General features: G+C 34.2%; 1 protein-coding gene across 2 annotated transcripts; it reads left to right on the plus strand.

Annotated features, from left to right (window-relative positions):
- The first annotated feature begins 6,014 nt into the window (after nucleotides 1-6,014).
- Nucleotides 6,015-15,872, plus strand: LOC132268863 (cullin-1-like). 2 transcript variants are annotated; one of them, XM_059769742.1, is made up of 20 exons: nucleotides 6,015-6,143; nucleotides 7,218-7,386; nucleotides 7,510-7,609; nucleotides 9,192-9,377; nucleotides 9,554-9,601; nucleotides 9,684-9,887; nucleotides 9,973-10,050; nucleotides 11,121-11,210; nucleotides 11,311-11,391; nucleotides 11,494-11,553; nucleotides 12,994-13,023; nucleotides 13,111-13,197; nucleotides 13,288-13,437; nucleotides 13,521-13,576; nucleotides 13,675-13,795; nucleotides 13,887-14,048; nucleotides 14,171-14,314; nucleotides 14,415-14,633; nucleotides 14,782-14,949; nucleotides 15,340-15,872. In XM_059769742.1, exons 2-20 carry the CDS (start codon nucleotides 7,253-7,255, stop codon nucleotides 15,439-15,441), a joined length of 2,220 nt encoding a protein of 739 aa, XP_059625725.1. In that variant the 5' UTR covers nucleotides 6,015-6,143; nucleotides 7,218-7,252; the 3' UTR covers nucleotides 15,442-15,872. The 2 variants fall into 2 exon arrangements, with proteins under 2 accessions (XP_059625725.1, XP_059625726.1); XM_059769743.1 differs by having other exon boundaries at nucleotides 6,032-6,143; nucleotides 7,215-7,386.
- The last annotated feature ends 189 nt before the right edge of the window (nucleotides 15,873-16,061 follow it).

Here is a 16,061-nt window from a genome sequence, read left to right on the forward strand (position 1 = left end):
GGGGCATTTTTGGACTTTTAAAAAATTATACATATACTATTAAAAAAAAAAAAAAAAAGTCAGGGGGAGCATTGGCCCCCTTGGGCACTAGCTCCTTCCGCCCTTGTATATATGAGGAAATGAGCATTTTAGTCATTTTTAGGGTCACGCGTTGACCATGATCATTACTTATAGGCCATATACTCAAATTTTTGGCCCATTTCTTCCTCCACCAGCCGAGCTCCTCATTTCTCTCATTAGAAAACACTTTATCTCTCTATATCTCAATTTTCAAGCCCCCATTTCACCTTCTTATTTTAGGAATTGGACTTTGCCAATGAAAATAAAGTTAACGAGCTTGACGAAGGCTGCGATTTGATCGGAGCTGATTTTCATTTGGACTACTTTGGATTTTCAAAATTTGGGAAATTTTTTTGGACTTTTCTCTTCAATTGAGGTAGGGTTTCTAAAACTTACAACCTTTGATTTTTGTGAGTTATTTCCCCTGTATATGTGCTAAGGTATGTGTAATTTGTAAAATTGTTTATGATTATTAGGGTTGATGAATGTGAAGCATGATAATTATGTTTATGTGATATATGTTTTGAATTGCAATCTTATATGAACTAAGCTGAGATTATGTGATAAATTGATATTATTACATGATTTATATCCTTAAATTGCCATGATTGATAAATTGATTACATAATAATTGCTGTGTCAATTTATTCCCAAAGCATGTAAGTATGGTTGTAGTTTTGATATAAGAAGTTTCATACTGTCATCACATTGATATGCATGTAACATTCATGCATTAACATTGGGTGAGGAATGGGAATTTAATCCTTGAAAGGAAAGTTGATTTTGAAAAAGGGTTTCAAAAGAAAGTTTGCGAAAATCGGACGGCAATGAGTCACCTTGATTGCCCTATACGTGGTTGAGTTACCTAGGTCCCAAATGACCCTAAAGAGTTACTTTAGGTCAGGGATAGTTAGCCAATCATTCTTTCGTGGCGCCGGATATTAACCTCAGGTCGGGTTACATTAACGGTTTGACGGTTGTTGTGGTTGGTAAAGGTTTTGGAAATGGGAAGTGGACATTGCATTGCATTGGCATTGCATAGTATTGTATTTATTATGCTTGGATTGTATGGTAATGAATATGTTAACTATTTCCCCAATGTATGCATGACCCTACTGAGCAGTTGTGCTCACCCTTTTATTATCACTTTTTAATAACCGAGAAATAAGTTATGGACGACTCCCAACCTCATATTTGATGACATAAGGACTTTCTTTTGTCAACTAGACGTTTAAACTCTTCTGAACCATGTAATACTTGACGTTTTGGGAAATGTAATGATAAATATATTTATTGGCCTCAAACTTGTATTTAAAGTTATTATATGTATTTTGTGGATATAAATGGCTTTGAGATGTAATACCCCTAATTTTAAAAGGATAGTCTCGGTATTTATTTATTTATTTTTATTGTATTTTTTTAATTGTTTAATTGATTATTTGACTAATTGTTTATGTGTTTAATTGAATTAAGTGTTACTTGATTAATTGGCTACTTAATTATGTACTATTTGTTTAATTAGATTGTGTGCTTAAGTGATATATTTGATTAATTGTAATTAATTGTAAATTAAATGATTAAATATTTTATTTTATTTTATTTTATGGTTATGGTTAGTGGTAATGGGCTAACTAATTGGGTCCCATGGATTACTTGGATAGGAGGTTGGATGGGTATGGATAATTACCCAAGGATAGTTCTATATGTATATATATAGATATATATGTATATACATATATATAAAAAGAAAAGTAATTTATTAATATTATAGTAACTTTAGTATTAATAAATAATCTGATGTATATATTTTATATATTTATATAATAAGGATACGTAATATGTTTAAAGTTACCTTTTTAATATTATGGTAACTTTAGTATAAATAAATAATCTGATGTATATATTTTATTTATTTAATGAGGATATAGATAGATTATATACATAACATGTTTTAAGTTACCTTTTAATATTATGGTAACTTTAGTATTAATAAATAATCTAATGTATATATTTTATTTAATTAATAAGGATATACATAGATTATATACGTAACATATTTTAAGTTATCTTTTTAATATTTTCATTTTTATTTTTCTTTATTAAGTTGACTTGGATTGGGAAAAGGAATAGGGTTATTATTTAGCCTATAAATACACAACTATAGGTTGAAAAAAGAGTGAAAATATATCACGTAATATATTCTAGAGAGAGAGAGTTAGAGAGAGAAGGAGAAAGAGGAAAGAAGGAGGAAAAAACCCTTTAGAGAGAAGATCAAGGAAGAAGAAGTTTAACTTTCAAACTGAAAGTTTAAGGCAAGTTCTTCTTCTATCTCTTTCCCTTTGATTCGTGTTTCTGTACATGCCTAAGAAATTCCAGGATTTATTAAACACATAAAATTAAATAATTATGCATGTTTAATTGGATTAGAATATAGGTTTTATGAATTTGGTTCATATCTGTTCTTGTGTTATGAATTGATAAAAGCATGATTTTGATTTGATTTCCGGTGTGAATTTTTACATGTTTAAATTATGTATTTTTCATATTTGTGGAACGATGGAACGTAAAAACATGTCTAGGATTCCTGAACATTAAATAGAAACTAGGTTTGGGTTTAAATAAATTTAAATAGACTCAATCATAATTATGCTTGCTATTTGAATGTTTTAAACAAACGAATGAATTTAATCTTTTAATATGTTTTAGCAATTGAGATTAAATGTGTAGGATGAATTGGATATGGAGAATGCTTATTTGACGGTATAATAAAATATCATCATATGTATAAGATTCAGTTTATGTAGGACATATGATATAGGAAGCTTAAATAAATAATAAGTCATTCCTATTTTGTGATAACTTAATATCATATTATCATAGTTATTTCTGGATTGTTTGATGTATTTCCTTAATCGTTACATTAATTGTTGGATTGTGTGGTTTAATGCACCGGTATGGGACGGTGGCATTCTAGGGACTGATTAACTTATCAGTTAAGTCCTACCTATTTTATATAAGGGAATGGATTAACTAAAATGTTAAGTCCTACTTATATTCATGTCAGGTCAGCTGAACAAGTTGAATGACTTATGGATGATTAATTTATTATATAAGGGAATGGATTAACTAAAATGTTAAGTCCTAATTATATTCAAGTCAGGTCAGCTGAACAAGTTGAATGACTTATGGAGGATTAATTTATACCGGATAGGATGGTTACTAGATTATATATATATAAGTATGGTGCCATGATATGAGCTTGAGTCTCAGGATCAGTGGTTAGGGTGCGTATATCGCCAGGGATGTGTAGCTAGATATAGTGTAGTTGTGTACTCTGGTAGGTCTAGGTATTCATGCCCACTATATGTGCGTTTTGCATGTTGCCTACTATTCAGGTTGAGACAACCCTATAGTCTAGTGAGGTTCCTTTAGTGTGTGTATATATATATATATACGGACTACTAGTTACTGTTGGATTGACTAGGATGTATACGTGTATCGGATCTCTTCTTGGACTGTAGTAGAGTAGAACTTGTTTGTGGGCCTGACCCACCATTATTTTTCAGGTGTTCGTCAGGAGTAGAGGTTGTTCGTGCTGAGCAGGGATCAGTCTACTTCATTCTTCCGTTGCTACATAGGAGTTCTTTTATGATTCAGTTTCCTGATTTAGACAGTTATTGCTGTCATTTCTTTAGTTTGGATTTTCTAGGGGTCCACACAGTATGGATTCCCGAGTTGTATTTTGGAGGATTAGTTGTATCAGAAGAGTTTATTAATTAATGGAAATATATTCTGAGGTTTATTATTAGATTATCATTTTAGTTTCTTGTCAACATTTTATTTATTCTTCTTTATTCTTTTGTACTTTGTGTTCGTTTATTATCAATTTGTTTTGATATCCTCGGGTATTCGGGCGTGGGCCTGGCCAACCCGCATTCGGAAATCCAGGGGGTATCACATGAGACCACCTTATGTCCATTCTTAAATATAATCGGACCTATTTTGGACTTCAATGATGTATGGATTTCATTTTATTGTCATTTCGAATTATATATATATCATGTCTGAGTAAATTGGAAAGCACCCTAATGACCTTCCATAAGACCTAAGAGGTGTCCATGACCATAAGCATTCAATTTAAGTTTTTTTGGGCTATTTTCAACATTCTTGCCATGTTGAATTAGTTCAACCCTCTTGAACCGGTTTAAGAGTGAAATTTGGTTCCCAACGTGAGCATATTACCCATGTTGAACTGGTTTAGGTTCCCCATAACCATTTTGCCTTGGCAACTTCCAGCTTTGGACCTCTAACTTCGATTAGTCATAACTCATTCGTTTCAAACCCAAATGGAGTCATTCTTGAGTCTAATTTCAAGACTTTTAAGTTAGTTTTTCAATGATACTAACCTTATCCTTAGTTTATAATCATACTGAGAGATATGTGTGTTTTAGTGAGACAATATCGGGATTTCCCTTGAATCGAGTAGGGGCACTTTGAGATAAACCATGACTAATACTCGTAGAACTTCTTAGAATGTTATGGAATGACTAGGATGAATTGTATAAACCTTATTTGACCAACTAAGGGTCAAATTATCCCTACTTAATGTAAAATGACCATTTTACCTTTAATGTGTCCTCGGGTTCGCATAAGGACCCGGTTAGTGATTCGAACCCCTAGGTTCTGGTCGTTACAACACCGTAGCATAATGCACACCGCATAGCTTCGAGAATGTCTTCTTGGCCATCTCACATTTGTAAACTACCAGTTCGTGTTCGGCCCACCATTTGTGGCTTTTAGGTTAGCGCGTAGTTGGGCACCGTAACCTTGGCTTTTGGTTCATCCCACATCACCAGTTCTGCTTACCAAAAATGGCCCACTTAGAGCCCAGCGCACCCCAGCGCGCACCCAATGAACCTTAGCTTGCAGCCCAACACGCACCGATAAAAAAATTCATTTTCTCTTCACTTTTGTATCCCAATTAATAAGAAACCACCATATGTTTTAGTTTTTGTTCCTTGGATATGGTAACCATTTCTTAGGCTCCCTTCCCGAAATCAAACCCTAATTTTCCGTCACCCATTACTACCATGATAGGGCAAAATTTTGAATGATCGTGGTTGGAAGCCCGTGCCTCACGGTGTGCCTTGGCATTTGCGTGTTCCATGCAGCGGGTTGCGAGCTCCCCATTTCGCACATCTTGAAACATGGACTAAGGAATCTGACATGTGTGCGAGTCAACGGGTTATTAAACCCGTAAGGCGCAAGGAAATTGATTGGCAGGACCTTAGGGAGCATCCTGGGTGGTGTTGGGGTGCGCTGGGCTGTGTTGGGGTGGCAATTTTTTGGTAACTCTATTGATAAAAATAAATTTTTTTTTTTTAATTACAACAATAACCACAAACGGGCACTTAGTCTAAATTCATAACGTAATTTATCTTTTAAAAATTCAGTCCACAATGCTTACAATTTCTTGAATTCCAAGACTTATCTATAAAAAAATTACCTAATACAATACTAACTATAAAATAGAAACATAACATCATCTCTAATTATGTAAAAATAATTTTCATTTTGTGCTTTTTTAGTTACCTGTTTTTTAAAAAATGATACATTAATTATCATTAAAAGTAGGAATTTTAATTCCCAAACTTAGTAATAAAGATCCCAATTTCCCATTATCACGACTCGGCGAGAATCATTAATCACAAATTCACAAGCTTTATTTTTACCACAAATTACACTCCTTGAAACTTAATCTGCGTTGACCAGAAAATTTGGTTGGTCAGAAATTAAATCATTTATTGAAAACTTATATTCATAAACAAAATTTTAAAAATAATAGTATAAAATTGGAGATAAAGTATATTGAATCGTGTTGCGTGTTCTACTCTGAGGTAAACTATTAGTTTACTATTTATTTATTTTTGGTACATTAAAAACTATAAAGAGACGAAAGCCTATTTATATTCGTCTATCCTTCTCCTCTCTCCTCTCTTTTTTATTCTCTCTCTCCCTCTGTAATAGAGGTGGACCTTCGTTGCGATTTCCAGTCTCGTGGCGTCTCTGGACGTAAATCTTCGGTATTTCTTGATCATTCGACGCTTCAATCAATCTTATTTTGAAGAACAGTAGTTTCGTATCTATGTTCTACTCGCATTATCTTGATCTCACAGGATTGATTTCTAGGGTTTTTACTGCTTTTGAGTTCTCCTAGCGATTTGTTTTGTTTCAGACTGCGGTTATATTGCTACGTGTATGTTGTGTGTTCTAATCAATTATATGTTTATATACATGTATATTCATATGTATGTATTGGAATTCGTCTTTTCTTCGTTCGCAGTACATATAATGACAAGAATATTGTGAAAATTTCTTTCTGGACTTTGTGACAGTTATGTATTTGATTCTGGTAGCTTATCGAAATTAGGTTTTGCATGTGTGTGTGTATATATATATATTTGTGTATGTGTTCATACATTTATCGGATTCATCATGTAGACTATAAAATTTTTGGAGAACTTATTTTGGTACTTTTTGGTTTTATATGTTAATTTTGTGATTATAGTATATATTTGTGTACGTGTTTATGATGTTCGTATTCATGCATTGATCAGATTCATCATGTAGATTATAAAATTTTCTGAGAACTTATTTTGGTACTTTCGGTTTTGTATTTTAATTTTGTGATTCTATTTTATATTCGTGTACCATTCATATTCATACATTTATCAGATTGATCAAGTAGATTATAAAATTTTCTGAGAACTTATTTTGGTATTTTTTGGTCATGCATGTTAATTTTTGTTGTATGCACACAAAGACTTGTATACCTTCATTTTGTGATTCTTGTACCGTGTATACCTTCATTTATGAATGCGTACTTATGTGTATGCACGTGTAATTAAAGTATCCTCGTGCACATGCTTTCTGAATGAAAATTGCACTTGATCTCGTAGCAAACTTTATTTGTAGACAGTGTGTTACAGACACTAATATACAATCTTTAGAGCTGACTATGTATAGCTTTGAAATCAAGGTTTGAGTCATGTCCATGATATCTCATGCTTGATACACTAAAAGATTTTCTGTGGTCTTGTTTGTTATCAAATGCAAGTTTGACCAATGGTGATAATTCAATTATATTTTTTTAGCAGATCATAGTTTGTGGTTATGTGGTGTAAATACAACAATGAACAATCAGAAGACTATTGAGTTAGAGGAAGGATGGGAGTTTATGCAGAAGGGGATCACTAAGCTGAAGAAAATTCTAGAAGGGCAGCCAGAGGCACAGTTCAACTCTGAAGAGTATATGATGCTTTATACGTATCCTTGTCATCTTGTTATTTGATCACTGCTATTTTATTTTAATGTCTCTTCATGCATTTTATTAGTGATTTGGAAGAGAACTGTTGCTTGAGCTTTGATTTTTCCTTGATATAAGTATAGTACCATCTATAACATGTGCACACAAAAGCCCCCAAACGATTATTCTCAGCAGCTCTATGATAAATACAAGGAGGCGTTTGAAGAGTACATTAATTCAATGGTGAGTAAACTAATGGATAGTTGCTGTTATCAACATTATTACTGTGTGCTAATTGTTGCTCATTATGGGATACTGTTATTTTGTTGTTGTTATGGAATAGGAACTTAGCATGTCTATGTTGGCATAAATGGACACATCTAATTTCAGCATAATTTTTATTCTTTTGTATAAGCATGTCGGTAACCTGATGGCAAATTCTGTTTGATGAGAGTTGGTGACTTGAGCAAGTAAATGCATAATCACCTTTGAGGTTATTATAACTGTGCTGAATGAATAATAAGGAAGAATAAGTAAGTAGAAACGAAATATTCTATGCTTTTGTTTTCTGTTGAAAAGAAGATTAGGAACTGATGAATGATGTTTAATGGAAAACAATTTGCAGTATCTCAATGAGATGTAAAGAAATTTTCAATATGGTCATCTCTCCTGGGGTTTTGCATCTGCAGTATCCTGGGTAATTCTTTCCTGCACAGCCGGATCCATTAATGTTGCAATTTTGTAATGACCATACATGCTATCATTTGACCTGCTTCCTAGTACCTGTATTTCATGTTGTTGCTTAGTTTCTCCAATATTTAGAGTTGATTATATTACCAGTCTGCCAGCAAAAAAGAGTCAAATATTACTAGATAACCCTTCCTTCTTGAGATAGATTTTTATCTGTAGTTAAGTCGCCTCTGGCCTATTCAGGATTAAACAATCCTTAATTTAGAGCAGAGGGAATATCTCCCTGCTCCCTGTCCCTTTCAGTTGAAGCCTTTTTTCTAACAGGTTTCTTTTGAATGGAGGAGTGAATCTAGTATATATTGTGTGATATGCGTATCCCTTTACAATTGAAAGGGGAGTTCTATAAAACAATTATTAGATTAGTCATACTTTATGATACCGAATATTTGGCAGCTAGGAAACAACATTTGCATAAAGTGAGTGTGACATAAATGTGAATGTCGAGGTGGATGTGCTGTAAGACTAAAAATGATAAATCATCACATTCGGTTAAGATGGTTCAGACATGTGCAAAGAAGACCTTTTAAGTGTGCCAATTATAAAAAGTGACATAGTCCACATTGAGGGTAATACTAGGGGGAGAGGAAGACCAAATTTAACATGAGTAGAGTTAGTAAAGAAAGATATGGTAGCATGTGGATTGATTGAGGCTATGGCCTTAAAAAGAGCATAATAACAACATAGGATTCGTGTAGCCGACCCAAGTAATTAGGTAAAGGCTTGGTTGTTGTTTTTCTTTTAGAATTGACATTTTTGTTCTTGAAAATTAGTAGTGATGATAACCTGTCTGAACGTATTAGTGTTAGCTTTATACAAATTTTTACCATCATCACATATATCCATCTTATTTCCATGCAGTATTACAATTTATGCCAAGTTATTTCTTCCTTGTGATGTTACCATATTATGGCCTTCTTTGTTTGGTTTGGAGCTTCATTTTTGCCCCCCTCCTTCCTATTTCCCTGTCAGCAGACTTCTGTTGATTGATTTGTTTCTGCTTGGTTTTTTTGTGGCCATGGTCTTCTTTTACTCTATATTACTCAAAATCTCAGTTTCATCAAGTTTTCTTTATCAGGTTTTACCGTCTTTAAGAGAGAAGCATGATGAATTTATGTTGAGGGAGCTGGTGAAAAGATGGGCAAATCATAAAATTATGGTCAGGTGGCTTTCACGGTTCTTCCATTATCTTGATCGGTATTTTATTGCTCGAAGGTCCCTTCCTGCACTTAATGAAGTTGGACTCACTTGCTTCCGTGACCTGGTTCGTTATCAGTTTATTTTTATTCCATCATTTCCTGATGTTAGTGTGATTTGTAAATCTCGAGCTACAGTGTTTACATTGTAATAAAATTCTCGTTAGTTTCCAACAAACAATTTTTTTTCCTTGTATGTTTTGGTGTCAATATTGGCATAAAAGTTATTTTATTCAAATTTCAGGTTTACCAAGAGATGAGGAGTAAAGTTAGAGATGCCGTTATCACACTGGTAACTTCATTGCTTCTTTCATTGGTCATGATTCTTTTCATTGTTAGCAATTGAGATTGAATTGTCAATGCCTGTGGACTAGATTGATCAAGAACGTGAGGGTGAGCAGATCGACAGAGCTTTGCTGAAGAATGTTCTGGGTATATTTGTTGAAATTGGGATGGGACAAATGGACTCCTATGAAAATGATTTTGAAGATGACATGCTTAAAGATACTGCTTCATATTACTCTCGGAAAGCATCAAACTGGATTGTGGAAGATTCTTGTCCAGACTACATGTTGAAGGTAAATCTATATATACAGGCTGTTATTTGATTTAAATATTTGATCAACCCATTGGACTCTTAATGTCTATTATGTAAAACAATAGGCCGAGGAATGCTTGAAAAAGGAGAGGGATAGAGTTTCTCATTATTTTCACTCGAGCAGTGAACCAAAGCTAGTGGAGGTTAGTTTTTTATTTTTTATATTAAAATTTTTTTTGTATTTTTTAATTAATTAATGTAATATAGATCCTTTGATGCCTTCCTTTGAGTGTGGATCTTGAATTCTTGATAAGCAATATAGATCACTTGATACCTTTTCTTTTGCATATGGAGATGATTTGGATGCTTTTATGTACTAGTATTAATTACAGCTCCTCCAATGTCATTTTGAAGGTATATGCACTTATAAATATCAAACAAGTCCTAACCTTATAATAGCAATGAAAATATATCCACGTGCTTGAAACATTGTCAAATTAAGAGTAAATATATTGGAAAGGAAAATGTTATCTTATTAGATAGTTATTGATGTTTATTGTTTAGCACAAATGTGCCCTATTCACGGTGATGTAATACTTGGAAGAGAATCATTGTCCTGTTGCATGTTGATGCAAGATATTGCTCTTGAAGCCTCTAATATAGATGGTTCTAAATGTGATTTTATAAATTACAAAATTTTGGTAGGATTCATAAGATGTAGTGATGTACAAATATACTTGATATAATTGAACTCCCGAACTTTGCTTGCCTAGGACATGATTGTGTGGTGGTGTAAATCTTATCTATGCATATTTTTAAAAAGTAATTAATGTGTGATGTTAAGTGTATAAGAAGTAAGGCACGATGGTAGGAACTTTGCGCCATAGGTAACCATGGTTTGCTTTTCATTTTTTCAAATATATGAATTTGCAGGTATATTTGATGTTGTACAAACTGATATTTCAAGTTGAGAATTATTTTGGTTCTGTCACCTTTTGATCTACGATGTAATTCATATTATTATTTTCTACATACATGCACCATATCTAGTGCACTATATAAAGTTTATATATGCAACATCACAACCCACCATTAGTTGGTATAAACACTTGGGCACAACATATAGATGGAAGGACAAACTTAAAATGGTTCAATTATTTGCTTTTGAAAATTTAAATTTTGTATTGATGTGGTAGTCATGAATTTTCTGAGTTTGTTGTGATGATGTTTTGGGTGCTTTAGTTAAATTTGTTCATTTGGTTTTTGCTTGCAGAAAGTGCAAAACGAGCTGTTGGTGGTTTACACAAACCAGCTGCTTGAAAAGGAGCACTCTGGATGCCGTGCATTGCTTAGAGATGATAAGGTATTTTTTGGAGTTGAATTTTTAGTTCTCTTTTTTAGAGAAATTGTGACCTGACCATCTGCAGATAGTGATCTGTTCATTATGTTTACTTGATCTTTAGGTGGAGGATCTCTCTAGGATGTACAGGCTATTCTGTAAAATTCCTAAAGGCTTGGAACCAGTTGCTAGTATGTTTAAACAGGTCCGTTGGTTTGTTAAATTTACATTACTTGTTGAGTATGATATCCTTTTTAACCAGATCCATATGTTATATTACTGACATTTTGAGGATTTCATGGTGCAGCATGTTACTGCCGAAGGTACAGCCTTGGTCCAACAGGCTGAAGATGCAGCAAGTAACAAGGTTAGTATCCTGGTAAAATTGTTCATTTTGGAATGTGCCATATTTTGAAAAACTGGTTCACGAAGCACAAGTTGCCGTTGTACACATGTTGCTTAATGAATTTGCAGCCATAAGCTTATGTTTTATTGACTCTTAAAGAATGCATGACGTGTGTTGGACACATGATAGTTAGACTAGTGTCTGGGGTTCGTCTCCAACACATAGTAGGACATGAATCTAAAGTATCTCAAATTAACTATAAAACTCTCTTATAATTCACTCTGTTATAGGGATGCAACTTGAAACTTGAAATTTTGAAACTTGGGCTTTTAAATTCACAAACCGGGCTCAAATTGGGTTGGGTTTTCTCAAAACTCAGGCATGTTTGGGTTGGGCCCGAACCGAACCGAACCGAAAATCCAAAATTAAAAAAAACTTCCAATATATATATTTTTTTACCTTCCAAATCTTTGATATATATACGTATTTTTATATGTGAAGTGTTATATCCTAATTGGTCTTTAATACATATATATAAATATATATAACCCGAGTCCAAACCAAAACCAAAAATTTAGAAAAAAACTTCTAATTTTTTTTTATTTTTTACCTTTCAAACCTTTGATATATATGTATCCATATGTGTAAAGAGTTGTATCCTAATTGGTCTTTAATATATATATATCCATATATGTATATAAATACAGCTGTCACATATTGGAGACCGATTCGATTGGTTAACTTACCCTTGTTACTTGTATTTATCTTCTTCTTGGGTTTAATTAAATTTAATGCCACTTGCATGTTGTTTGAGAAATATATATATAATAATAATAATAATAATAATAATAATAATAATAATAATAATAATAATAATAATAATAATAATTTTGCAGGTTTAAAAGTAGTACACCAGTTGTTGACTTTGGAGATGGCATTGCTGCCCAAAAAAAAAAACCAGGGGGTGGGGGGGAAAACCCCCGTTTGACCAGAAAATATTCTAGTTCGGGTTACTGACAAAGCCCAGTTTTTTATGACATTGGGCCGGCCCAACCCAACCCGACTTTGGGTTGAGATTGGGTTGGGACCGGGCTGTGGCCTGCCCAACTTGCGGCCCATCTTTGTTACATTATTGCTTTAATATTAGGGGGATCATTATTTTACTCTAAAAAGTGAATGTAAAATTCTAAATAATATGAACATTTAGCCTTGTCTCTGTGACCCTTGAGTATAAAGATTTGATAAATCCGACTTTTGAATACACATAGCTGCATCGAGTCCACATGCCAGACTTCATATAACAGTGGCCATAAGTGTATCAAGGGGAAGATGAATTGCAGTTTTTATGGGTTTTAAGAATTCAAGTAAGATGTGTTGATGAATTATATACTGGTTTGGGCTGTTAGATTGTTGTTTCACCAGTGATTGTGTTTCCAAGTGCTGACTACTGTTTCTCTACAGGCAGAGAATGCAGCTGGTTCGCATGAGCAGGTAAATCATTTATAGCTTGCGAATGCAGGAATTTTGTGCAGTTATGGTTTGGAAGCTTAGAACTTGATGTGGTTGTCTTTTCTTCAGGTCTTCGTCAGAAAAGTGATTGAGCTCCACGACAAGTATATGACATATGTTAATGACTGTTTTATGGGCAATTCTCTCTTTCACAAGGTATGCCGTTGAGATTTGTCTATTCGTTCGGGTATTCTTTTCCTCTTTTTTATTTTTGGCTGACTGCCCCCTTTATTGGCCCTTTTATAGGCCCTGAAAGAAGCTTTTGAGGTATTTTGCAACAAAGCTGTTGGCGGCTCGCCCAGTGCAGAACTACTGGCTTCATTTTGTGATAATATCCTCAAGAAGGGTGGGAGTGAAAAATTGAGTGATGAAGCCATTGAAGACACACTAGACAAGGTAGTCTTCAATTAGTTTTGTCATATAAAGTTCTCTCTGAGTCCTTTGTAATGGGTGTTTAAATTCACTGTTCAATTCTGCAGGTGGTCAAGCTGCTTGCTTATGTTAGTGATAAGGATCTCTTTGCTGAGTTTTACAGGTAAAATCTATTTTTTAAGTAGGCGTTTACCTCCTCATGTTTAGACCAGTGCTTTGATTAGCTGATGTTTCGTTTTTGGTTGTCATGACTGGTGGCAGGAAAAGGCTTTCTCGTCGTCTACTTTTTGACAAGAGTGCGAATGATGATCATGAAAGACTGATCCTGACAAAGTTGAAGCAGCAGTGTGGTGGACAGTTCACATCAAAGATGGAGGGGATGGTTAGTTGATCTTGTGATTATTTTACTGAGTTCCTGTACTTTTCTCTCACAGTTGGGATTTTAGACATTCTGTACTTTTTTCTTTTCCCAGGTCACAGATCTGACACTGGCAAAGGAAAATCAGAACCACTTTGAGGAGTATCTTGCCAATAACACGATTGCAAATCCTGGGATTGATTTGACTGTTACCGTCCTTACTACCGGATTCTGGCCAAGTTATAAATCCTCTGATCTCAGCCTCCCTGAGGAGATGGTAGGATCCACCCTGTCTCCTACAAGCATTGGAATGCCATCTGCTCTAATTAGTTTCAGTTTTCCCATTGATGAAGATGGAAACCATAACTTCCTCTTTGGATTTCTCTTTGGTGGTTTCAGGTGAAGTGTGTTGAAGTTTTTAAGGAATTTTATCAAACCAAAACAAAACATAGAAAACTCACATGGATTTACTCATTGGGGACTTGCAACATAAACGGCAAATTTGAGCAAAAAACTATTGAGCTGATTTTGGGTACCTATCAGGTAAGTTCCCATGTGAATTTTACTTTATTCTATTCTTAGATTTAATGTCTCAACTGTGTGTTAGATTCTGATTTCGAATTTATGCTGTGTCATTTTTCAGGCTGCAGTTCTGCTGCTTTTTAATGCTTCCGACAAATTGAGTTATTCAGAAATCAAGACTCAATTAAATTTGGCTGACGATGACTTGATAAGATTGCTCCAGTCTCTGTCATGCGCCAAATACAAGATTCTAATCAAGGAGCCAAACTCTAGAACTGTCTCTCAAACTGACAGTTTCGAGTTCAACTCCAAGTTTACTGACAGAATGCGGAGGATCAGGGTTAGAGCTTGTTTTTGGCTTTTATACTTTTCCAGTTGCCCTTGACCACCACCCCACAAAAAAAAAACTAAAAAAGAAGAAGAAGAATAGTAATAATAATAAAAAATTAATAATTGAGATGATTGAACTTTTATATTTGTTGGACCAGATTCCTCTCCCGCCAGTGGATGAAAGGAAAAGGATAGTTGAAGATGTTGACAAGGACAGACGTTATGCTATTGACGCTGCGATTGTGCGCATAATGAAGTCTCGCAAAGTTTTGGGTCATCAACAGTTGGTTATGGAGTGCGTTGAGCAGTTAAGCAAGATGTTTAAGGTACTGACACATAACCCTTCTCTATATGCTACGTACTGGCTAAAGAATAAATGTTGCTAGTACATATAATGCAACATAACCTTTGATTTCCCAATCCAATTTTAGTAGCCAGTTTTTTTATTTTTTTGAACTCAAATCACTTGAAGCACAAAATATTTTGACCATCTTGATTGTTGGTTCATTTTCTATTTATTGCTGGTTTATTAGTTATGAAGGTTTGAAATGGTTAAGTAGTCAAATGAGGACCGAGGACGATGAAGTTGAAAATATTTGGTGTTTGAATGGTATTGCGAGGGCTTTATATTCTTAAGCTGTTGGTGGATTTCCCAAGCATTGAAAAATATTTCGTTATTGGAAAATGAATAATTTATTTGAATGTGGTTTGTGCAGCCCGATTTCAAGGCAATCAAGAAGCGGATTGAAGATCTAATCACCAGGGACTATTTGGAAAGAGACAAGGAGAATCCTAACACCTTTCGTTATTTGGCGTGATTCAATCTGTTGATTTAAAAGTGAGCTACGATTGGGCATTCATTGTGATTAAAAAATGAATTGGAGATGACGCGTTGAGAGTGAATCTGACACAGTAAATTGAGATGAAAGATGCGATGATGATGATGATTGCCATTATGATTACAGTTTCTTTTTTTTTTGTTGATGTTGGTAGTTGAAAACAGGAGACGTATACACATTTGTGATTTCACTAGTAATATAGCCAGTTCTGCGTGGGTGACAGCAAATATCAATTACCTTGAGTGGGATTATAGTAGGAGACCATCGGACATTTCGGGGCAATGCTGCATTTTGAATTATAATTTTCAGTAATTGCCCACCTTGCCCACCTTGCTTTTGCTATTTTTATTCCTGTACAATTTTTGAGCAAAAGAATTCAGTACATAAACTTCCAATTTCTTTGCTGTTCACTACGTTGCTCTCTAATGTTTTCTTGTACGAGTTGCGTAATCTGGAGGTTTGATTGAGGCTGTGATAGGTAACAACTAGCCTTTTGGGGGTACTGGAGTTGGAAGAAATACAAGTCTTTGATAATATCATTGTTGTAGGAAAAATAAGAAAGCAGTTGCTAGTTGGGCGGTGCTGATCTCTTTTATGGA

This window comes from Cornus florida, unplaced genomic scaffold (genome assembly GCF_030987335.1).
Source record: "Cornus florida cultivar Cherokee Brave unplaced genomic scaffold, ASM3098733v1 CherokeeBrave_3.0.0_Hap2_Chr08, whole genome shotgun sequence".
Taxonomy (NCBI): Eukaryota; Viridiplantae; Streptophyta; class Magnoliopsida; order Cornales; family Cornaceae; genus Cornus; species Cornus florida.